Source organism: Erinaceus europaeus, chromosome 1 (assembly GCF_950295315.1).
Source record: "Erinaceus europaeus chromosome 1, mEriEur2.1, whole genome shotgun sequence".
Taxonomy (NCBI): domain Eukaryota; kingdom Metazoa; phylum Chordata; class Mammalia; order Eulipotyphla; family Erinaceidae; genus Erinaceus; species Erinaceus europaeus.
In genome coordinates, this window is record NC_080162.1 from 91283980 (window position 1) to 91308860 (window position 24881).

Sequence of the window (24881 nt, forward strand, 5' to 3'; positions counted from 1 at the left end):
CCTAAGGATGTATCCTTTTCTAGTAAACTTCATCTTAATACACTGGGGAAAAAAAATCCAATAATAAAGGTCAAATCCAAACTGAGTCAAACTTCTAAATCATTCTAGTTCTTTACAGATCTGGGACAAAGGAACAAGTTGAACTATGTACCATGGGGAGGCAAAGCAAAATTCAGAGTCTGGGAAACTAACAAACAAGCAATTTGGTTTCTTCAACCAACAAAAATGCAAATAGTAAGAAAAAGAGATAGAGAAGGAACTTATGAATTAAGAAACTAATCATGTCCTGCAGACCCTGTCAGGGTTTTCATTTGTGCACAGATGATATGATATTTATAAGATAGCACAAAGTCAAATATGAAAGGGATATTTGATAGCAAATAACTTTTTGTTCCTTTTTAGGTGTAATAATTGTATTGTGACTATGTTAAAAGAATCATTAAAGTTTAGAGATACATTCTAAATACTTATAGATGAAATGGCTTAATTTTTAGGATTTTTCTGTCTTTTTTAAATTATATTTTTATTTATTGTTGGATAAAGACAAAGAGAAATTGAGAGAGAGGGAGGAGGTAGAGAGGGAAAGAGACAGATACCTGCAGCTCTGCTTCACCACTTGTGAATCTTTCCCAATGCAGGTGGGGACTGGGGGCTTGAACCTGGATCCTTGCGCCCTGTTATGCGTGCGCTTAACCAGGTGTGCCACCACCTGGCCTAGGATTTTCTTATAAGTATAAAAGGAGAGGGAGAAGTGAATGGGTAGATTTTACCTGCAACCCGCTCCACCACTTGTTAAGCTTTCCTCCTGCAGGTAGGGACCAGAGGCTTGAACCTGGGTCTTTGTGCATTGTGATGTGAGGTGTGCCAATGCCTGGCCGTTATGTTCAAAATTCTTAACAAATGTTCAGGAGTCATTTAAAGAAAGACAGAAAATTTAGAAGAGAAAATCTATGCTCTCCAGGGACCAAGAAGACAAAAGACTCAGATTCAGGATTACCTCTCCACTCACCTTGTTCTGTTTCAGAGCACTTTTCTCTTTCATGTGGGGACAATCTTTCCCAGTGACAATGGCTTTAATGTCTGCAACTGGAACTGATAAATGAAGGCAATTAGTTTCTGAAACTTCATGCTGCAAGATGGGCCTTGTATCAGTTCCCAAAAGGGAGATCCAGCCCCCAGAATCTAAGAGTTCTATTAGTTCACGGAGGATGACCTTGTATTGTTCCCTCCTCTAAGATCACTTCCATGAACCATGGCCTATCAGGCTGTGTCAAGTCTAACAAGAGGTTGGTTCTGGATTATCACCCTAAGGAATGAGTCTGTGGGCACTCGTCTCACATTGACTGCACAGTAATGAGGTGGCAATGCCACCATAATCAATGGCAATGGTTCCAGCTAACAGGTCTGCGTGGTACTCTTGAGCCTCAGCTCTACAAGCTTTACATACATTATCCATTCAATCCTATTGTCAAGGGAAATGTAGCTATTATACCCATTTTATGGAGACAAACTCAGAGAGAGGGGGAAGAATTAATCTGCAAAAGATTAGAATTAGAATGCAAATTAGAATTAACTATTAATTAGGAATGAAGTCAGGCTGAATTCAAGCAGTCTGACTTCAACATTGACTCTTAAATATCACCTTCCCATTTAACTTTGCATCATTATCTTCAGCATCTACAAAAATCACACCTAGGGGTTGGGGTGGTGGTGTACCCAGTTATGTGCATCTAGTACTAAGAGTAAGTGCCCATGCAACGATCTGGATTTGAGCCCCCGGCTCCCCACCTGCAGGAGAAATGCCTCATAAGCAGTGAAGCAGGTCTGCAGGTGTCTTTTTTTCCCTTTCTATTTCCCCCTCCTCTCTCAATTTCTCTCTGTCCTATCCAATAAAATGGAAAAAATGGCCGCCAGGAGCAGTGGATTTGTAGTGCAGACACCAGGCCCCAGCGATAACCCTGGAGACAAAACAAAAACAAACAAACAACAATAACAACAAAAACCACCTCAAACTTGTGATCTCATTAAATTTACCAACAGTTATGTGAAGTAGGCCAGGTAGAAATAACCTCTAAGATATAAGGAAACAGGTCCAAAGAGATAACTGGTCCAAGACCAGATAATCAAATTTAAACAGCCAGGACTAGAAGTCAGGACTAGAACATCAACAGAATGAACTTACTTTTCTCCTGCAGAGATTCAAATGTCACCTCCCCTTGAGGGTTGTCATCCAAATCACCATAATGCAGGACCTTATGGTTCAATGCCAAGCGACAATACCAGAAACGTTCTGGAACACAACAGAATCCAGGTAAGTAAGTAAGGGCAGTTCTGAAAAAGGGCACAGGCACATAAAAGATGAAAGACAAAAGGTCCCTACTCCCTACAGGGACCATGCAGACTGACCCCCTCCCTGAACAGTGATGCTAGACAGAAAGACCAACCAGTGTCCCTGCCTGCTCTTACCTTGCCTTCGGCGGTTTCCAATCTTTCGAAAACTGCTACCCTCACAGAGCCGGTTCAAGCGCTGCTGCTTGATTAATTCAAGGATCTCAGGCTGGATCTTCTCCCTCAGCTCCCTGGGTTGAACATGCACAGGAGTTAAGAAGTGCATGGGGTTGGCAGAGTTTCTAAAGATAGGGAAAAATGGTGCTACCTTCCCCACTTCTCCCTCCATAACGGCACTTACACAATTGGTGGGGACTGGAAATCATCCTGACTCATTCTCTCTGACTGGCGCAGTCGCAAAATCTCTGAGTAGCTCAAGCTACGCAGTTTGCTCTTAAACTGATCCAAAGAGTTGGGTTTGGAGGGCAAAGCTCGAGTAATCTGCTCCCGAACTACTTGCATAACCTAAGGATAGAAAGAAGGCCGTCATCTCATCCTGCTTCTGAGGTCAAAGAGGTCTGTCCTGGAGTATGAATGTTGGGTGAGTGTGAGTATCCTTTCTGATACACACCTTCAGGGATGGTTTCTTGGGACAAATGGCTGACAGTGAAAAACTCTGTCTCATATACTTCAATGAGTTAGTATTGGGGTACAATAAGCATGTCCTGGGAGTCAGAGAGAAATGAATTAAGTTCCTTAAGGAAGCTACTTAAAATTCCTAGGCCTATGTCTACTCATATTTTAAAAAATATAAATATTTCGGAGTCGGGCGGTAGTGCAGTGGAGTAAGTGCATGTGGCACAAAGCACAAGGACGGCACAAAGATCCTGATTCGAGCCCCCAGCTCCCCACCTGTAGGGGAGTTGCCTCATGAGTGGTGAGGCAGGTCTGCAAGTGTCTGTCTTTCTCCTGCCTCTCTGTCTTCCCCTCCTCTCTCCATTTCTTTCTGTCCTACACAATAACGATGACGTCAATAACAACAATAAATTATATATATATATATATATATAAAAGTTCCACCTATGAGTGAGGTGATGAGGTATTTGACCTGGTTTGTCTCACTTGACATAGTTCCTTGGGTGGGGGTATAGCATAATGGTTATGCAAAGAGACTTTCATTCCTAAGGCTTTCAAGTCCCAGGTTCAGTCCTCCACACTGCCATAAGCCAGAGCTGAGTAGTGCTCTGGTAAAAAAAGGAAAAAAAACAAAAAACCAACCAAACAAACAAAGAAAAAAAAAAAGTGGTTCCTTTAAATTCCAACCCAGATGTGTCAAAGAGAAGTTCTCTTCATTCTTATAGCTGAGCAGTATTCAAGGTTACTGTGGTCTACTGCTGTAGAGACAAGTACTGTACTGGGGGTAAAGGGAGAAGGGAAGCGGTTGAGAAGGTTTTGGGAATTCAGGGCATGATAGTAGAGGAAGACTTAGGTGAGTGGTGGGAGTGGATCACAGACATTTACCAAGAGGAAATAAAATGTTCTCCTGTTAAAACTGTTTTATAAATCACTACTTTCCAATACAGTGATTTGGAGGAAAAATAATAAAACAAACACGTATTTGTTTATTTGTATAGGAATGTAAAATTATTTGTTTATTTTTATGAGACACACAAACACACACACACCCCACAGTATTATTCTGGCATATACAGTGCCAGAGACTGAACCATGTCACACATGTAAGTCCTGTGCTATAATCACTGAGCCATGTCTCACCTGCCATCTTTAAAGTGAGTGAAAGGAAGACACAACCTGAACACGCTGCTGCTCAGAATATGAGATGCTCTGATTGTATTATAGGGCCACTGTAATCAAAACTGCCTGGTACTGGAACATGAATAGACACACTGACCAGTGGAATAGAACTGAGAGCACAGAAGTAAGCCCCCACACCTACAGACAACTGATCTTTGACAAAGGTGCCCAGATGATTAAATGGGGAAAGCAGGGTCTCTTCAACAAATGGTGTTGGAAAAAATGGGTTGAAACATACAGAAGAATGAAACTGAACCACTATATTTCACCAAACACTAAAGTAAACTCCAAGTGGATCAAGGACTTGGATGTTAGACCACAAACTATCAGATACTTAGAGGAAAATATTGGCAGAACTCTTTTCTGCATAACATTTAAAGATGTCTTCAATGAAATGAATCCAATTACAAAGAAAACTAAGGCAAGCATAAACCTATGGGACTAAATTAAAAATTAAAAAGCTTCTGCATAGCAAAAGAAACCACTACCCAGACCAAGAGACCCTTCACAGAATGGGTCTTTACATGCCATACATCAGACAAGGGGCTAATAACCAAAACATATAAAGAGCTTGCCAAACTCAACCACAAGAAAACAAATGACCCTATCCAAAAATGGGGAGAGGACATGGACAGAATATTCACTGCAGAAGAGATCCAAAAGGCTGAGAAACACATGAAAAAATGCTCCATGTCTGTGATTGTCAGAGAAATGCAAATAAAGACAACAATCTGATGTCATACATCAGGAAAAGTAGCAGAAACAAATGCTGGAGAGGTTGTGGGGTCAAAGGAACCCTCCTGCACTGCTGGTAGGAATGTCAATTGGTCCATCCTTTGTGGAGAACAACCTGGAGAACTCTCAAAAGGCTAGAAATAGACCTACCCTATGATCCTGCAATTCCTCTCCTGGGGATATATCCTAAGGAATCCAACACATACATCCAAAAAGATTTGTGTATACCTATGATCATAGCAGCACAATTTGTAATAGCCCAAACCTGGAAGCAACCCAGGTGTCCAACAACAGATGAGTGACTAAGCAAGTTGTGGTATATATACACAATGGAATACTACTCAGCTATAAAAAATAGTGACTTCACCATTTTAAGTCAATCTTGGATGGACCCTGAAAAATTCATGTTAAGTGAAATAAGTCAGAAACAGAAGGATGAATATGGGATGATCTCACTCTTAGGCAGAAGTTGAAAAACAAGATAAGAAGAGAAAACACAAGTAGAACCTAAACTGGAGTTGGTGTGTTGCAACAAAGTAAAAGACTCTGGGGTGGGTGGGTGGATGGGTGGGGAAGTACAGGTCCTGGAAAAGGATGACAGAGGACCTAGGGGGGGTTGTATTGTTATGTGGAATACTGAGAAATATTATGCATGTACAAACTATTGTATTTACTGTCGACTTAAAACATTAATCCCCCAATAAAGAAATAAATAAAAAGAAAAAGGCAATAAACATTAGTATAAATACAGAAAAAGAAAAAAAGAATATGAGATGCTCGATGAATGTAGTTCTTGGCACACTGTTATGTGTTAAAAATGATTCATTCCCCTAAAACAATAGTTTAAAAAGAAAACAAAAACAGAATACCATACTGCATTACTGCACATCCAAATCCATCTATACCAGTAAAGGGAGAAAGACTACTATAGGTAAACTTATAAGAACGGTTGCTGCTGGGTTGTAGCACTGTAGATAAATTCCCTTCTTTATACTTGGCTTTTTTTTTCCCCAGTGAAAAAAGCTGAAGGGGCCAGGTGGTTGCACACATGGTTAAGCGCATACATTACGGTATGCAAAGACCCAAGTTCAAGCCCCTGGTCCCCACCTGTAGGAGGAAAAGCTTCACAAGTGGTGAAGCAAGACTGTAGGTGTCTCTGTCTCTCTCCCTACCTCCCCCTCCCTTCTCAATGTCTCTCTGTCTTTACCCAATAATAAATAAATAAAAATAAAAAAATGAAATAAGCTGTTTTAGTATACTCAATTCCTAGACTGCCAGTTATAGAGGGCCTAGCAGTGCTATAGAATGAACACTCAGAAAGTACTGAAGAGTGACTCCTGACTAAGCACCCATGACATGCTGATCCTCTCTACCTCTCCTCCACATTTCCTTGTTCATGAAATTACAACAGTTCTTGTACACAGTTAAGTTCAATAAGCAAAAGCATTACTATTAACTTATTCTTCTGTCCCTTAAGAAAGACTTGAGCAAAAGAGAGGCCCAGAGCACCAAGACAAAGCCTCCTACTCAAGGTTGCTCATGCACACAGCCAGATGGCCTTGAAGTTTGCCAATGCCTCAGCCTTGTAACCAGTGTTGCAGACAAAGCTGGTTTTCCAGTTCAGGGATTCCCCAGGCTCTAGACAGCTGTCACAGACTTTCAATGGTCTGAGCCTGTGGGTCTCGCAGTACTTCTGTAACACTGACCTTGTTGAAGTCTTCAGCTGTTGCCCTCATCTCCTTCCAGGTTTTGTTCAACAGCTGGATGCAGATTCCAAAGAGCTCTTCAAATGCTCGATCATGGGTAAAGAACATGGGATGGTAGTCATTGCGTCCTTCATTAGCTACAAAGAGAGAGAGAGAGAGAGAGAGAGAGAGAGAGAGAGAAACAGAGAAAAGATTAAGCTGAGAGTTCACATACTGAAACTTTGGGTTCACGGCATTAGTGTACTAGGACCAAAACCAGATCTAAGCCAGGGTTCAATGAGGAGTGTGGGATGGGTCTCTCTCCACCTGCTTAGCTTTAGAGCACTGTTATTAGTCTGACTCTATTCTGTTACTCCTCTAGCCCTTATATGTGAGAGCAAATGGATAGTGGTGAAGCTTCTGATCACAGCTTAACTTGCCAACCCATAAAAAAACAATAGCTGGGCGCCGTGCGGTGGCACAACGGACTAAGTACACATGGCGCGAAGCGCAAGGACCAGCATAAAGATCCCTGTAGGAGGCCCTGGCTGCCCCCCTGCAGGGGAGTCGCTTTACAGGCGGTGAAGCAGGTCTGGAGGTGTCTATCTTTCTTGACCCCTCTCTGTCTCCCCCTCCTCTCTCAATTTCTCTCTGTCCTATCGAACAATCGTAACAGGAATAATAAAAATAACAACAATAAACAACAAGGGCAACAAAAGGGTAAAAATAGCCTCCAAGAGCAGTGGATTCATAGTGCAGGTACCGAGCCCCAGCAATAACCCTGGGGGCAAAAAAAAAAAAAAAAGCAATAGCTATAATGGTAAGATGGATTATAGCTCACTCAGTGATGGCAAACAAAAATACAATAAGGTCCAGCCTCACTGACATTGGGCTCTTAATTAATTATAAGGATGTCTGAAGGAAGAGCGAGAGCTAAGCAAACTCACGTAATTCTCCAACCTGCAGAATTTCACAGAGCATTTTGGTGAGTTCAATGGCACTGCGGCCAAAGGGGCATTCATGCTTGTCTTCTCGGCTGCTATTCTCCAAGACAATCTGTGGCCGGGAGAGAAAAGGGAGGTGAGGAAGGGAGGCAGGCAACTTTTCCCTGGCAATGCGATAGCTGGCCCTCAGTCTTTACCCGGATGTAAGTGTCCTGATGGAATTTAGCCAAGTACAGCATGTTGTCCAAGGCTAGCATTCCAGGAGGAGTCTGAGTAAAGTCCATTGCTGGGTTGATATGGTTCTGGAGAAATAAAGAAACCAGGTTTGAGATTAGGTCGTCTCCCTTTGTGTAGTACTACCTGAAGAGAAGCCCCTAACCTATATGCCCTGGAACCTTATACTTCCCACAAACATGGCTCTTCTCATATACACCTTTGTTTAGAGACTATGAGGTCTTGATCACTAGACTGTGGCTGATTCATCTTGTCTCTTCAGAGTCTAGCACACTGCTGGGTACTGTGTAGGTGAGTAAAAAATATTTATTTGAATTAAATTCACCCTCAAGCTCTGTCCCATCACAATATACCCACTCCAGATTATCAAAGAACCTAACTGTTTTAGCAAGAGGACAAGACCCTCTAGACCTGTTTGGTTGAGCCCCCGGGTTAGCCTACAGGTCATTTATTTCATAGTGTCAAATGCTGAACATAAACTTGTGAACCTCCCATTGCTGAAGCCAACCAAGTGCCAATGTCCCTCCAGCTTCTTAGTCATCTATTTCAGGCTACCAGTCTAAAGGAGGGATTCTCAGGGGTTCTGTTTAGGTGGGGCATCTGATTTCCTGTTGGGGGGGTAAGACCTACCACCATCTGTGCACTGGGAAACTTACAGTAAACCCCAGCATTTTGTAATCCTTGGTATACATAGCTTTGCGTTTTTCAGTCCCACTTCCGGGCACATTACTAGGGTCAGACTCTGCATCAAATGCAATTCTCCTCAGTTCAAATATTATGTCTCTTTGAGCCTAAAAGACAAAATGAATAAGAGATAAATCAGCTGACGAAGGGAAGCAAAGAAAAGAAGTGGGTCAGGCTTTTCTGGGAAGAACTCTAGGCTCAATGGCTCTCAGGAAATAGCATCTCTACTTTCACAGGACAGAAATGGGTGTGGCCTAGTTAGCCAGCAAAAGAGATTGTGGTGAGGCACTGGATTAGCTTTGCCAGAGCAGACAGAAAACAGTTCTGCAGATATAATCAGGCACAGTGCCTAGCGCATAGCAGGTACTTAAGACACAGACTAAGGCTAGAAAACACTACACCCATGAGAAAACAGCATACAATTTAAGCCAGGAAAGCTCTGCCCCACTTAGTGCCTACCTGGTCATTGGGATCCATCTTTGTCATCATCCTTTCTTCCAGAAGGTTAAAGGTCAGGACTTGGAGGACATACAGTTGATGGGCCATCTCAGTTTTGATTGGGCGGTTCCCTCGAATCACATGCTGGAAATTAATAATAATAATAATAATAATACATAACTGATTCTCTTTTACTGGGGAGTCACATCAGCTGGTAAAGAAGAAAGTATGCTAGACAGGGAACAGGGATTTTTTCCCTCCCCTTATACAGGAACCCCATGTTCTAGAAGGGGATGAAGCAAGAAGGGGCTTGATTCAGATATAATCCAATGCAGCTCTGAAGGGAAACATCCCTTTCTATGTACTCCTCTGGGAAAGAGAAAATGGAATGAGGAGTGGAAGCTATTGCCAGCTGTGCCACAGACGAGGGCTGAGGTCATGATATGGAAAGTCAGTGGTGAGGAATGACTCCAATTAGAACCCCAAAGACCCCTGAATCCAAAACAATAGATAGTGTGCATGGTAAAAGATTCATGTGAGAGGCCCTGGCGGTAGCACATCTTGTTGAGTGCACATGTTATAATGCACAAGGACAAAGGTTCAAGCCCCTGGTCTCACCTGCAGGGGGAAAACTTCACAAATGGAGAAGCAGTGCTGCAGGTGTCTCTCTGTCTCTCTCCCTCTAGATCTCCCCTTTCCCTCTCAAATTCTGGCTGTCTCTATCCAATAAATAAAAATAATAAAAAATTTTATATGAAAAAAATATTCACTTGCAGAATCAGGCTATTCTGTCCCCCATTAGCAAAAATAAAATATTTTGAATGGCTTCATTAGAGGCTTTAGACAAGGCCATTTTCCTTCAGTGTCATAGAGACACAAAGGGGGGAGGGATCTAAAGCTCCTTGTGCAATTTCCAACCCCTCACTACCCACTCCTTTCTCTCCTACATTGTGCATTTTCTTGTCTCCTGTCACTTTGAGTAAGTCTCCTTTCCTCTGTGCCACACCATGCTACTCCCTCTCCTCTGTTCTCTTGACTCTTTCCATGGCTGCACATCTCTCCTTCTCAGTTCATCACCTCTTCCTTTTGTCCCCTTGATGTTTACTCCCCTTCCCCCAATTAGCATCCCTTTTCCTTGTCTTATGCTCTATTTTGAAATTTTCCTGAAAGCTATGATTCCCTGTTCTGATCAATGCCTGGCTTTATTCTGGTCTCTTGTTATCCTGCTCTCACTTCCACGACAGATCACTCTTCCCTGCTTGCTTCCTTGTATTTCTTGCTCCATCTCCACCACTTTGAATCCTGTCACATTAGTCTTTTCTCGACTACCTTCCCACATGTATAATGTCCTTCATGTTCAGCTGTTTGTTTCAGGAGCTATGCTGTTCAGTATGGGAGGGAGCTATCAGCTATAGTGACTATTGGCAATTAAGTGACTTAAAATCAATTTACATCACAAATTCAGGTCCTCTGTCACACTAGCCATGTGTTTTTGTTTTTTTGTTTGTTTTGTTTTGGGAATGCCAGGGAACCAGGTCCAGCATATGTTCTCTATCACTGAGGTATATCCCTAGTCTCACACAAGCCACATTTTGAGCTGAAAAGTTACATGTGGCAATCATCCAATGATAGGGTAGATATAGATCATTTTCATTTTCACATGAAGTCCTAGCAGATAACACTACTCTAGAGCTCTCTCTCTCAGTATTTTTTCAATGTGTAATACAATTTTATTTTTGTTTAGTACTATAATTTTAAAATTTTATTTTTATTTACAAAATTTGCTTGTCTGATTTATCGTTCTTTTGTTCCTCTAGATTTCTTGAAATTCTCCATTCAGTTCTTGGACTTTCTTTGTTTGCTTTCTCTCTATTTTTTAATTTATAAAAAGGAAACATTGTGCACCAAAGTAAAAGACTCTGGGGTGGGTGGAGGGGGAGAGTACAGGTCCAAGAAGGATGACAGAGGACCTAGAGGGGGTTGTATTGTTATATGGAAAACTAAGAAATGTTATGCATGTACAAACTATTGTACTTACTGTCGAATGTAAAACATTAATTCCCCAATAAAGAAATTAAAAAAAGGAAACGTTGACAAAATTATAGGATAAGAGGGGTACAAATCCACACAATTCCCACCACCAGATCTCCGTATCCCATCCCCTCCCCTGATAGCTTTCCTATTCTCTTCCTATCAATTCCCTAGAGCTTGCTGTGGTTCCAGATCAATCTTTTTAAGCCTGTACAGTCTAATTTGGTAGACACTAGTCATGAAACTGCTAAATACTTGCAGCATGATTAAGGCAAATTGATATGTGTTATACATGGAAAATATACACCAGATCTCAAAGCCTTAGTATTAAAAAAAAGTTTCATAAAGCGACTTATTCTGTCAATTAAATCATAGTATTTTTTGATATACTGAACTAAATGAAATTTATCATTGAAATTAGTTTCTTCTACGCTACTTTAAATGCCACTATTAGAATATTTGCCAGAAAATAAGTGGTTCACATCTTATGTCCATTGGACGATAGTGTTCTAGGCCTCCTTTCCTTACTGTGAAACTCTGGAGTACTATCCACTACTCAGTTTTTCTCTAGATGTGCGCAGTCCAATAGAGTAGCTACATATGGGGATTTGAACTTAAACTGAAATTACATAAAACTACAATTCAGTTCCTAAGTGACAATACACACATCTCAAGTGCACAATGGCCAAACATAACCATTGACTACCATTCTGGACAGCAATTTCAGAGTCACACAATGTCCTACTTGACTGCTGATCTTGCTTTCTTGACCATTTGTGCTCAGCCTTCATCCACTCTGAATGGTGACTATTTCCAATCCAATTTAGCTCTCTGTCAGACATGCTCTCTGGTGAGCATGAGATTGTTCTCTTAGCACAGTCTGTGCTTCTCTCCCCAAGCTTACATGTTTATTCTTTGCTCCGTTCTGTTGGGCATTGTGCCAGCTCCCCCCTGCTTAACGCTGTGGTCTATTTACATAATCACTGTTTTACCTGAGAACCGCCCTGCCTGCAGGTACTGGTTTAATCTCACTGGTTCGAACTCTCTTTTTGCTCCGCCCCCTCTCCTAGTCACACCCTGTTTTCCACCACTAGTTTGCACTCTCTTTTTGCTCCACCCTCTCTATGTCACATCCTGTTTTCCACCCTACTATTTCCTTCTTGGCGAGCATAAATACAGATGCTCTTCTGATTAAACATTAGATTGCCTTCCGGCTCCCAGAGTCCCAGAGTCTCTCTCCTGCGAAGCTAGCCCAGCACGAGTTCCTGATCCCTCTCCCACGAAGCAGCCTAGGTTGGTGCCAGTCAAGTTCTCTCCAACCCAGAGAGCACTTGCTCAGGAAGAAGCACCCTCAGGCTATCCCAGCACAGTTCTTCATCCTTCTTTGGTTTCCCTTGATCTTCTCCCCTGATCCTCACCAACCAGGGTCTTTTCTCTGCCATGGTTATTTTTGCTATATCTCTTTTGCCTCACTCCAAATCTGCTCCTTTTTCTGTCATTCTTATTTCTCCCCACATGTCTATCTCCAATTTCTCCATCTTCACTTTTCTATATAAGTCATAAAACCACTTTGAAGAGAAGTTAACATATTGGGTTTCATTCACTTTAATCTCTCTCTCTCTCAAATTTAGAGACATTAGATCAAGAAGTTTTATTATTATTGAAGTCACCAACAGCTTATTACAGCTCCAGTATAGTGAGTTATACTTTCAGAGGTTTTAAAGGCTTACTTGAAAAAAAAATGTAAAAAAAAAAGTCTTACTTGACTTTCAAATATCTCAAGGTCTATACTTTAATTTGACTGAGTTAAGTCCCTGACAAAACTACTTCTTAGTAGAGCATTCTAGTCATGAGTCCTAACACTAAACTGTCTTCTATAGTGGATCTTTGCTTGTTCACAAGACTTGTCCAGAAATAAGTTTGACTTATTTAAAAAGATATTTATTTGCTAATGAGAAATTAAGTGGGAGACAGAGATAACCAGAGCAGCACTCTGGCACATGTATTGCTGGGGATCAAACTCAGGACCTCACACTTGAGAGTTCAATGCTTTTTTATCTACTGTGGCACCTTCTAGGCTGCATGAGTTTAACTTCTGACCCTATTCAGGTGGTAATAAGCCTTGAATTAATTATATATCCCTCAGATGGGTACCCTTACTCCCATGCATTCAGAGGACATCACTCAGGACAGCTGCTCAGGAATGTAGACAAGATTGCATGGGCACTCTGAACTCCCTCTCACTTGTATGCAGTGTTCAAGCATTTGAGCACTTCTCTGCCAGAGGAGGGACCTTGTCAGTGGGACTGTGACCTGAGAAGTGGCCAACAAGGAAGAGCAAGGTGATATTTAGCAGGTTCTGTGTGTTTACAGCAGCAAATCCTTTTTAAGTGCTCCAAGCTTACTTCTTGAATTCTATCACCTTTGTATCCTATTCACAGTACAAGACTGCCAATATGAGTGAAGCCCTTACCAAGTGCCAGGTATCCTGCTAAGAGCTGTATATATATTAGTTCATTTAGTCTTCTCATCCAGATGAACAAATTGAAGCCCACAGAAGTTAAGTGAATTGCTCAAGATGAAAGACTGGTTAATGGTAGAGTGGGTGCTAGTGAGTCTGAAATTCGTGTTCAGAATGAAGTCTTTCACACATGACTCTTGATTTATCATGTTACTCCCTTTACTGTGGTCTCTCAGTTCTGCATTATTTTTGATAGCAGATGAAACACTGGATCTCCTCTGGGCTCCCACTGTTACACCCCTCACCTTAGACTCTGTACTCTATATCCCACACTGGTAACAGGGAACTAGACCTCCTTTCAGATTCTCCCCCCTCCCTACTTACCAACCCTTACTTGGCTTTCATTCCTTATATACCTTTCAAATAACAGAAGTTTGTAATGAGATCACTCAAAAAAGTTCCAGTTTGATGATTTCACAATCTGGATTAAATTCCATCAGCTGCCCCGGGAAGGAAAATGAGGACTTTCTGTGATTTGGTGTCTGCAACCTCTCCAGTCTTATTATAAATCTGTCTTTGACACAACCATCTATTTCTAGGGGTTCAGTCACACTGTCTGGAACTCCTTTTCTTCCTGGTCTGCATTCATCCCCAGGTTTCCCTGATCACATTCATTCCTCTACAGGCCTCCCAACTCTTCCTTGTAGGCAAGACTGACTGCTCCTGGATTGCTCCTCTCCCTGGAACCCCCAACCATACAGAGCTATGACCACTCACTTTTAAATTATTTTTTATTATCTTTATTTATTTATTGGATAAAGAAAACCACAAATTGAGAGGGAAGGGGGTGATAGAGAGGGAGAGAGGATAGAGAGACACCTATAGCCCTCCTTCACCTCTCATGAAGCTTTCCCCCTGCAGGTGGGGACAGGGGACTCGAACCTGGGTTCTTCCACACTGTAACATGTGTGCTCAACCAGGTGTGCCACCACCCAGACCCACCACTCACTTTTCTAACCTGACTGGAAGTTCTTTGGGAATGAAGACATTATCTTTTCTGCTGCAGTCCCACTTATTTCAGACTTATGACTGTTAGTTGAATGAATTATTTTCCCCTTTAGTGTCTATTTTAATATTTTAACACTGGACAGACAATTTTAGAGTTGCAGGACAATAAACAGCACAACAGACCTTAGAAATTCCTGAGAGGCTCTGCAACTTCTACTGGGACAGCTTTCTAGAGACATCTATACTTAGAAGGAATTTTTTTAAAAAGTTTCAAGCCTAAGAAGTGCTTAATACATGCTGGCAAATTCCCTCTGAGAACCTCCCACTCAAATGGAATTTCAACAACAATAGTAGTGGTAATTGCTACGAATAGTAACAAAACAGTAATAGTAACAAAATACAGCTTGTTTCAGGAACTTACATTCAGGATTATAGACCGAAGGTGCTTCTGTGCAAAGGCATTGGCCATATCCTATTGAGAAAAGTAAGCAAATATAAGGCAGGGTAGCAACTATCAAAGAGGAAAGGATGTCACAGCTTTATAGCTTTTTAAAAAAATATTGCTTCCCTTCACAAAGAAGGCAAATGGAAAAACAACTCACTGACCATTAAATGTATTTTGTACCCTGAAAAATTCCCTATTTTTTTTTAGTGTAAATTAATTCAAATGAGTTCTCTTTCCAATGACAATCAATTGCATTATCTTCAAAGAGGAACACAGACTGTTTAGGACGAGACACCAGTGTTACAGGATACCAGGCAATGCACAATGCGCATGGAGCACAGGGTGGCATGATGGTTCCCAAGCCATATCCACCCAGGCAGATACCACCAAGGCTGGATGGGACTGTAGTGAAGCACAGACACCAAACCGAGAAGAGGGTCAATGTGCCTTCCTCCCTCCTCCTGTACTAGCACATGGAGCTGCGGTGCAGAAAACCTGACAACATGATTCCCACTGACTGGTTCAGAGGACAATGTGTTGGGTACTTTGGGGTAATTTTTTATAGTGGGGCCATTTTTTAAATTATATTTAATTCAGATTTTGACAGTAATGCTTTATTTATTTAGCACACTCAGGAAATAATGTATCCTACATAAGTGCATATTCCAGGGAACACAGCTTTAAGGGTCCTCTCATAATCATTATTTTGATCATTCTTATGCAAATCTTCTAAAAATATATTATATGCATTTGTTATTGCTGAAAGGACTACAATGATTGTAATTTAATCACTGCCAAGGACTTGGCTTCATCAAAAAGAACATCAAGTTATTATTCTGTTATGACATTATTAATACCCTAAGGAACTATTGAAATGTGAAGCCATTTTCCCGCAAACAAAATGGCCCCAGATTACTATGCTTTTAATTTTTCTGACAGCTTTTCATAATTCTTTTTGTCTCTTTCTTCCAATGTCAGCCATAACTTCTTACTAATGTTAATTAGTATGACTTCACTTTCTAAATTGCTGTGTTAATTTAATTTTATAGATAATTTTAAATCAATGGGCCTGAGGGAGCTGTCACACCTCTACAATGGAGCAATATCCATAAGCTCTGTAATTTTTTCCAGAACCAAAAGGTCTTTCTCTCTCCTAGATATCTAGCCACAATGCAAAAGGCTGACAATGCTAGGAACATTAAGTTTTACTTTGCAACCCTCAAGCACACATTGGTTAGCAGAGGATGAAGGTGGCTAGAAACTCTGATAGCTCTAGGAGTTGGCCTGAGGTTAAATCTTGCTGCAGACAACTCACAAAGTGGGTAATTGGCAGTGCTAGTACAATATAAATGTCTTAGACCAAAAGCTTTTCTGTGGTGCTGGGGGAAAGCACTCATTCTTTTTTCATATTCTCATAAAGCTGACCTCTCTAAAGCCCCTTCTAGCCAAGAAACGATGATCTAAACTCGCCTTTGTTAACTTATCTAAACCTTTTCAAATTCCTTTGGTCTGGTAAGCATCGAAAAGGGCATGGATTTACCTTTACTCCTTGCTATAGCAAGCATCCAAAAGGTCATGAATTTACCTTTACTCCTTGCTATAAACTGGAAATGTAAGGCATCCTAGGATTGTCTAGAGGAAACCCACAGGCTATTTCTGAATCTGACCCTCCCTGAACACAGGTAAACACAAGTTACAAAGAAAGGACTGGGCCATATTCCCTGGGACAGGCAGCCCCTTAATCCTTTATGTGGCTCTTACCTGCTACCCTTCCCTAAGTGTCTGGACAAATGAGATTTTTGGCATATAATCTTCCCTCTGTCTTAGAGTTCTCTGAACATCTAGACCAGATATAGTAAGAGTCTTGCCCAACTTTGACCTCCCCACCTACAAGAGAGTCAGAGCACTATTCACGCAGTAGTGCTACTTACAGTGACAGGCAGGTCTAGAGGATTAAGGTGCTTGTCCTGCTGGCAGAAAGCAAAAAAGCACAGAGAGAAGCAGATGGAAGAATGAGCTTTCAGCTTACATTCAACACAGGACTAGGAAGGAAGAGATTAACAGAGCAAAGCAATCCAAGGAAGACAAGGACACACAGAACCACAGATGCTCTTGATCCTCCCACTGGAATCTACCAAGAGCCTTGGTACATGATCCCACATGAATTTCCACTTACTGAGACAAGGATATTGACAAATTTAAAAAAGCCTTTCTTTTGCATGCCACTTGGGCTTTTGCCAGAAAAATATAGAATGTTAGTTTTGGAAGGGCTCTTAGAGATAGCTTTATCTGGCCTTTTAACTTTACAGAAAAAGAAACTGAGGCCCAGAGAGTTAGTTAAAGCACTTTCCCCATCAGCAGAAGGAAATCTTCACCCTGGGGCCCTGGCTTCTAGGTCCCAGCTGGTTCACTGCCCATCTGATACCTAGTTTCCTCACTTGTAAAACAGGGACCTTAATTTTCCTCATGGAAACCTCTTGAAGTAAACATTGCAGACACTGTTGCTCATATGTTACAGACAAGGAAACTAAAGTTCAGAGGGGTAGAGATTTATATAATGACATGTAGCAAATTAATCTGGGAAGAAAAAAATTTAGAACCTGGACCAAAGAAACTTTGTGCCTTCCACTCCTACTTCATTAAGTAAGGGCTCATTCGTTTGTCTTTTAGCCCAAGGATCTGCAAACTAAGGTCAAGTTAGGCTTGTTACAAGGCTTTCACGCCTGATGGTCCAAAGATCCAAGTTCAATCCCCCACACCACTATAAGCCAGAGCTGAGCAGTGCTCTGGTCTGAAAAAGAAAAGAAAATGGGTGAGTTTTCCCTGTTTCCACAGTGAAGGGTGGGTAGATAAGATCTTACAGCCATAGCCCTTTGTTTATTCACTGCCTAACGCTGCTTTAGGCTATAATTGCAAGGTAATGTTGCTTCATTCAAAGTGAAAAATATTTACTGTCTTGTCTTCTAGAGGAAAACCTTTGTAGGACTCCTGCTTCTACTTCTTCGGCAGAGTCACACTGGCAGGCTATGCTTAAGGACAGAAGGACTCTAAAGAAAAAGACTTTCATGCCTGATGTTCCAAAGTCCCAGGTTCAATCCCCCACACCACTATAAACCAGAGCTGAGCAGTGCTCTGCTCTGAAAAAAGAAAAGAAAATGGGTGAGTTTTCCTGTCTCCACAGTGAAGGGTGGGTGGGTGAAAATTCTCTTGGAAAATTTCAAATGAAACATTTAAAAAGGCAGCCACAGACCTGTCGCTTATCCTCAGGAGCCTTCAGAAAAAGTGCATTGATCAGTGCAATGGCGTAGGTCTGAATCTCCTGGTTGGAGCTGTATCAATGAAGAAAGAAACAGAAGATTAGGAGACCGATACTAGCAATGGTTTAAAACAATCACTCACAGACTGTAATCAATTTATCATCTGGAGTTATGCCTCAAAATCCTGAAAAGTGGTATATGCATTGACTTAGTAGTTCCACTAATAGGAATTTATCTGAAGTCAATAATAAGAGAACTGTGCTATACTTATTTAATGGCAATGAGGCTAGGGAGTTGGTTCAGTGGATAGAGTGCTTCAAAGTATCATATGTGGTGCTGCAAACTAAGGTCTCAGCACCACATATGATAGGATGATGCTCTGGCATCTTTCTCTTTCTCATAAGAGAAATAAACAATTTTTTTAATGTCTCCTTTTAAAAAAATATTTATTTATTTCCTTTTTGTTGCCCTTGTTGTTTTTATTGTTGTTGTAGTTATTATTGTTGTTGTTGTTGATGTTGTCATTGTTGGATAGGACAGAAAGAAACGGAGAGAGGAGGGGAAGACAGAGAGGGGGAGAGAAAGATAGACACCTGCAGACCTGCTTCACCGCTTGTGAAGCAACTCCCCTGTAGATGGGGAGCCAGGGTTCGAACCGAAATCCTTCCGCCAGTCCTTGTGCTTTGTGCTACCGCCTGACTCCCAACAATTTTCTAAAAGCAGATTTAATGGCAAGGTTTTTCACTAACCCAAATGTTGATACTGTCATTGTGTGTATTTGTGTGTGTGTGTGTGTGTGTGTATATATATATATATATATATATATATATATATATATATATAACTAAAAACCATGTTTTAGAGGAAAGGTTCTTAACTTGGAATTCAGGAGGAAGAGTTGAGTATCTGTGAATCATTAAAATGGTCCATAAAATTTTCTATGTAGTTGAGTATGTAATAGTCTTTCTTAAGGGATGAGAATCTGTATTATTGGATTTTTCAAAGGCATATGAGATGTAGGGGCAGGGAAGATAGCATAATGGTTATGCAAAGAGACTCTCATGCCTGAGGCTCCAAAGTCCCAGGTTCAACTCCCTGCACCATAAGCCAGAGTTGAGCAGTGCTCTGGTAAAAATAAAGGCACATAGGATGTAAAAGAAGATTGAGAACTAGTCCTTCAGAAGAAAATTTAAAAAATGGAAATATGTTCAAGATATATATATTTTCACCTTTTTTTGTTTGTTTGTTTTGTTTTGTTTAGGAAAGACCAAAGAGAAAATAATGATGTCCTCTATTTGTTTCCAGTGCCGGGATGGATACCAGGGCCTCAGCATGGCAGGCAAGGTTCCCTAGCCCAGTTCAGGATATAATATTCAGTCAAAAATACAAGGTACTCATAATATACATAGTAAGACCCTAATCTTTTTTTTTTTTTTTTTTTTTTTTAAGAAAGGAGACATTAACAAAATCATAGGATGGGGGGTGGGTACAGCTTCACACAATTCCCGCCACCCAATCTCCATATCCCAACCCCTTCCCAATAGTTTGCCATTCTCTATTCCTCTGGGAGCATGGAACCAGGGTCATTGTGGGCCTAATCTTTTTTTCAAACTCTATCAGGACAGCCAGTGTTAGCAAAGTTTATGTCTGGAGATGAGATATTAATTATGTCAGGGGATCAAACCATTCATTTTTTTCCTTTGTGTTTGCAGGTTCAAAGACTTTGAAAACACAGAATAGTCTCCTGACCTGCAAACACAAAGTAACTGTAAATATTCTCTGACATAATGTTGACAAGATGTCTCCACATGCATGGCATGGGTATATTCTTCTTCCTCTTCTCTTTCGCCTTCTCCTTCCCCTTCCCTTCTTGTTGTTGCTGCTGCTGGGGCTGGCTTCAGGACTTTGAACCAACTCCCCCCCTTCCTTCCCCCCAGACAGAGCAGAGATAGAGAAACATGGAAAACATCACAGCACTCAAATCTTCCCCAGTGTGTTGGGAGATGGGGTTGAACCCAGCTATACATAATGTAAAACAGGCTCCTTCCCAAGTGAGCTATTTTGCCAGTTCATACTCTATGGATTTTTACAGAGGTGCATATGGGCTTTCTGGGCAGGCAGAGGCACACTGAATGTCTAATGTGGGGCATTAAGTGTGTCTCAGCCCAAACAGCAGAGGACACAAACTTCTGGTGACAGTTATGGGCAGAAAGTTCTTATGGACCATACCCTAAGAAATGTCATGATCTTCTGTCATCCTTAGAGATGCTACTAGATATTCCTAAGTCAAAGACTAACAGAGCTAAGAAGAGGTCAGGGAAACCAGAACTCCCCAGATAGAGTTTATAATGCACTAACATTTTTGGCTTTTGGAATATAAGGATGAAGGTTAAAGGAAGAATTCCTTAAGAGTGATAAAGAAGGGAGTTAAGCGGTAGCGCAGCAAGTTAAGCACAGGTGGCACAAAGCACAAGGACCAGCATAAGGATCCTGGTTTGAGCCCCTAGCTCCCCACCTGCAGGGGAGTCGCTTCACAAGTGGTGAAGCAGGTCTACAGGCGTCTTTCTCTCCCCCTTGCTGTCTTCCCCTCCTCTCTCCATTTCTCTCTGTCCTATCCAACAACAACAACATCAATAACAACAACAATAATAACTATAATAATAAAACAAGGTCAACAAAAGGGAATAAATAAAAAATTTAAAAAATTTTTAAAAAGTGATAAAGAAAATTCAAAACTGCCTTCTTTCTACATGGGTTAATGGAGAGGAATAGGTAGGAAGCACAGATGAGTGAAGATAAGTCTACTATAAACAACTAGATCTGGGAGTCATGGCTTCCCCTGGGGCAGGCAATAGATTCTAGCAGCATTCTGGTAATATCCAATATGCTAGAAGATACCAATAGTAACAAAAGGATTCAAAAGTATAAGCATTTGTTCTTTTAAGTCCAGTCTCCTTAAACATACTGAATGTCTGAAAGTGAAAATAAGAAGAATGGAGAAGAGAAAATAATGCTGCAAAGGTTCATCTGTCCTCTGGCTTTATTATTGCGTAGTGCTTTATAATATAATACACTTTTAAAATATTTTGTTTATTTTAGTGGGGTGTGGGGGATATAGGTAGGTACAGAAAAAAAAGACCAAGTTGGGTGGTAGCACAGCGGGTTAAGCGCAGAAGCACAAGGACTGGTATAAGGATCCCGGTTCAAGGCCCTGGCTTCCTACCTGCAGGGGAGTCGCTTCACAAGTGGTGAAGCAGGTCTGCAGGTGTCTATCTTTCTCTTCCCCTCTTTGCTTTCCCCTCTTCTCTCCATTTCTCTCTGTCCTATGCAACAACACCGACATCAATAATAACAACAACAATAATAACTACTACAACAACAAAACAACAAGAGCAACAAAAGGGAAAATAAATAACAATAAATAAAAAAGAAAGAAAGACCAGAGCACTAATCAGCTCTTGCTTATGGTGGTGCTAGAGACTGAACCTGGGATCTTGGAGCCTCAAGCATGAAAAGTGTTTTGCTGTTTCCCCAGCCCAGAATATAATTAGCTTTAAAAAAAAAAGTTTAAAAAAAGCTGAATTTACTGACTACTGATGTTGAACCTTTTATTATTATTATTATTTTATATTATTATTGCCACCAGGGTTATCTTTGGTGCTTGGTGCCAGTACTACAATTCCACTGCTCCCAGTGGCCATTTTTACCTTTTAAATTTTGTTTTAATTTGATTTAATTTAATTTAATTGAGAGGGGAGAAGGTAGAGAAAGAAAAGAAACCTGCGGACCTGCTTCACCACTTGTGAAACACCCCCCTTTGAACCCAGGCCCTTGCACATAATATCTGTGCTTAACAAGGTGTACCACTGCCCAGCCCCTTGTTGAACCTTTTATAAAAGCATATTTAGTCTTCAAAAGTCTGGGCGGTGTGATGGTTAACCCCAGTTTAGAGATGAGAAAACTAAGACCAGGAGAGACTAGTCAACTCACTGAAGAGACTCACTATACAGTAGAGCCTGAATTTTAATTAATTAATTGTTTTTAATTGACTTAGTAATGATTGACAAGATTGTAGGACAAGAGGGGCACAACTCCATACTACTTATTTATTTTTTATTATTACTTTTTTATTATCTTTATTTATTGGATAGAGATAGCCAGAAATCAAGAGAGTAAGGGGAGATAGGGAGGGAGAAAGACACCTGCAGCACTGCTTCACCATTTGCAAAGCTTTCCCCCTGAAGGTGGGGACCAGGGGCTTGAACCCAGATCCTTGTGCAGTGTAATGTGTGCTCAACCAGGTATGCCACCACACGGCCCTAGCCTGTGCTGTAATTTATATCCTTGCTTCACTACACAGTATATTGTTAACTAAGTGTTCATTCAATGAAGACTAAGAGAGTATGTTATTTATTTCAAAGCAGGGTATGCCACAAAACTTAATTCCCAGAGAGGTCAAAGTTAAAATGAATTTCATAATAAAAATACAGTAACTATATAGAAATATAATCATTATGATAGGTATATACAGTCTTTTTGGCCCATAGAGTAGACTGCATCTAATTCTGTCTGATACCACATGGTAAAGAAAGGCTGTATCCTAAGGGGCAAAGAGAGCTACAAAGGATTTTAAACAGGAGTGTGACATGATCAGATCTAAATTATGGGTAGAACTGTGACAGTAGAATTGTGGAAGAGATGATGAATGAATGAGCAGCTTAGAATATAGCAAAGCAAAAGTAGGATTAGAAAACTTAACAGAGTAAAGGGAGAGAAAAGAACAAACAAGGGCATGGAGGTTGGGGCAGGGTCTCTTACTCACACCTGGAGATGAGAGATGAGCTGTCCCACGGTGATTTCCTCTGCTATTTTCTGATACAGACTCTGGCTATTCAAGACCATGCTCTCCAGGATGGCCAGCGACCTCTGAAGGATTGACACATCTACCATGGGCTGGCTCACGTACCCTGCAATCTGTAGCCAGAGACGGGCAAATAAATCAAGAAGCACAGAGGCCAAGAAAATTGGCTGGCTTAGGTATCTGATGCAAGCTGGATACCCACATTTGGACAGCTATCTCCAGGTGAACAGTGGAATCCAGATAATGTTACCATTATGCTAGGAATTCCCAGGCATGGGTAACTCAATTTCAAATTACAGGATCTAATCAATTATGCTTTCTCAAAATTTAAGGGCTTAATTATTCAAAATCAGGTCTCAGTTGTAATAAAGTTAAATGCAGGAAGCAAAGAATTCTACTCATACTGGGATCTCATTTTATCTCTATGTATTCTTCTTCTGACATACACTTTCCCCCTATACACACATATAACAGCAGAGACTTTAACAAGCAGAAAGAATCTGGAGGTTGTGTAATCTAATTCCTCTTCTTAAAAACAATTATAATATCCTCAACACATGATAATTTCACTTTTGCCCAAGTACCTTCTGCATCAGGAAGTTTTCAATGTCCTAAATTAATGATAGCTAAAATTCTCGGCCAGCAAGTATAGAATTCATTGGTTTTAGTTCTGTTTCCTAAAGTAACAGTCTTATACTGCAAGAAGTAAGAGAACAAAACCAGAAGTACCTTCCCTTCAACCATTGAGCTCTGTATGATAACTGAAATCAGCTACCTTATTTGTAGATTTGCAAACAGAAAGATTTGTGTAACAAGGTAAATAAAATGAACTTAAAGTGAACCCTCACTAGATTGGCTGTACTGCCTGATCTTTAAGCCTGAGAACTTTGGCAATTGAGGGAGGGAGAAAAAGATAGAATGTTGGAGGCCTTACCTGCTTAATAAAGGTGATTGAAACCATGTCCCAGGAGACAATGCCATGATCCATGAGTTCTAAGAAGGCAGTCAGGGTGAATGCCAGCATCTCGCTGTAGCTGAGACACGTGCAAAATACAACACACACAAAACAACACAAAGATTCAGAACTGGGGAGCACAGGTGTGAAGGCAGTCACAATAGGGGCAAATTTCAGTGCAAACACCCAATGTGAAAGCTGCCTGATGCAGCTGTAAGCACTTGTCTGTACATCTAGCAATATGTGCAGCAGATTCTGCCCAAGGGACAGGGCAGGGGAGGGGGGGTTCCACTGGGTGGCCAGGCTTTCCTTCTCTCTATCACCTCATCTCAGGTAAACAATCACTTACCTACTTCCCAAGAATAAAAAGGATATCAAACCTCTGTCAAACTCTAACACCTTGTGGGGGTATCTAGTAAAGCTTGTCTTTCTGGCTATTCTTTAGGCCAAGAGACTGCAGAGTGAAGAAGAAAGAGCATGTATTTTGGATGTTGGTTCAATTTGTATTTGACTATTAGTAACTGTGCCACCTTTATCTTTGCAAACTTCTCTTTCTCTGTAAAACTAAGTTAATCTCACTTCATTAATTTCACTGGGTTATGGAGAGGGACAAGATGACAATATGTGCAAAGCTTTTGCCATAATGTAGATAGAGAAGAAAGTAAAGATTAATGAGTTCTCTCCCTGGTTGTTCCTATTTATACAATGAATTCTGTGTGGCACTTTGTAATTAATGTACTACTTAAATTCACATATGCAAAACACCTTGAGATCCTTTCTAATTAATGCACTCCCCACAACAACATAGCCATTTAGGTATTATCTCTATTTTAAAGAGGAGGAAATGAAGGGTAGGATAATCCATAATCCTGTACTCCCAGGAGAGTATAAAACTCCTGGGTCAGGTTTGATGTAGCCAAAGACTTTAGGATTTCAGCACAGCTGGAAATCCAAGACTTAAAAACAAATACCCATGATTAGTTGCTTGGTTTGGTTGAAA

At 40.9% G+C, this 24881-nt stretch overlaps 1 protein-coding gene across 7 annotated transcripts in view; it reads right to left on the bottom strand.

The window, feature by feature from the left end:
* ELMO2 (engulfment and cell motility 2) overlaps nucleotides 1-24881 on the bottom strand; it is a 62553-nt gene that overhangs the window by 7022 nt on the left and 30650 nt on the right. For 4 of the 7 annotated variants that reach the window (XM_060190937.1, XM_007533043.3, XM_060190932.1 and 1 more), the window contains exons 7-20: nucleotides 23861-23960; nucleotides 22888-23039; nucleotides 18059-18137; nucleotides 16740-16775; nucleotides 14785-14835; nucleotides 8885-9007; nucleotides 8398-8532; nucleotides 7705-7809; nucleotides 7511-7619; nucleotides 6585-6721; nucleotides 2690-2853; nucleotides 2467-2579; nucleotides 2183-2290; nucleotides 1010-1092 (exon numbers count right to left, since the gene is read on the bottom strand). In XM_060190937.1, coding sequence (XP_060046920.1) covers nucleotides 1010-1092; nucleotides 2183-2290; nucleotides 2467-2579; nucleotides 2690-2853; nucleotides 6585-6721; nucleotides 7511-7619; nucleotides 7705-7809; nucleotides 8398-8532; nucleotides 8885-9007; nucleotides 14785-14835; nucleotides 16740-16775; nucleotides 18059-18137; nucleotides 22888-23039; nucleotides 23861-23960 — 1495 coding nt within the window. The remainder of the gene's footprint in view (nucleotides 1-1009; nucleotides 1093-2182; nucleotides 2291-2466; nucleotides 2580-2689; nucleotides 2854-6584; nucleotides 6722-7510; nucleotides 7620-7704; nucleotides 7810-8397; nucleotides 8533-8884; nucleotides 9008-14784; nucleotides 14836-16739; nucleotides 16776-18058; nucleotides 18138-22887; nucleotides 23040-23860; nucleotides 23961-24881) is intronic. The other 3 variants (XM_060190935.1, XM_007533045.3, XM_060190936.1) reach the window with 3 other exon arrangements.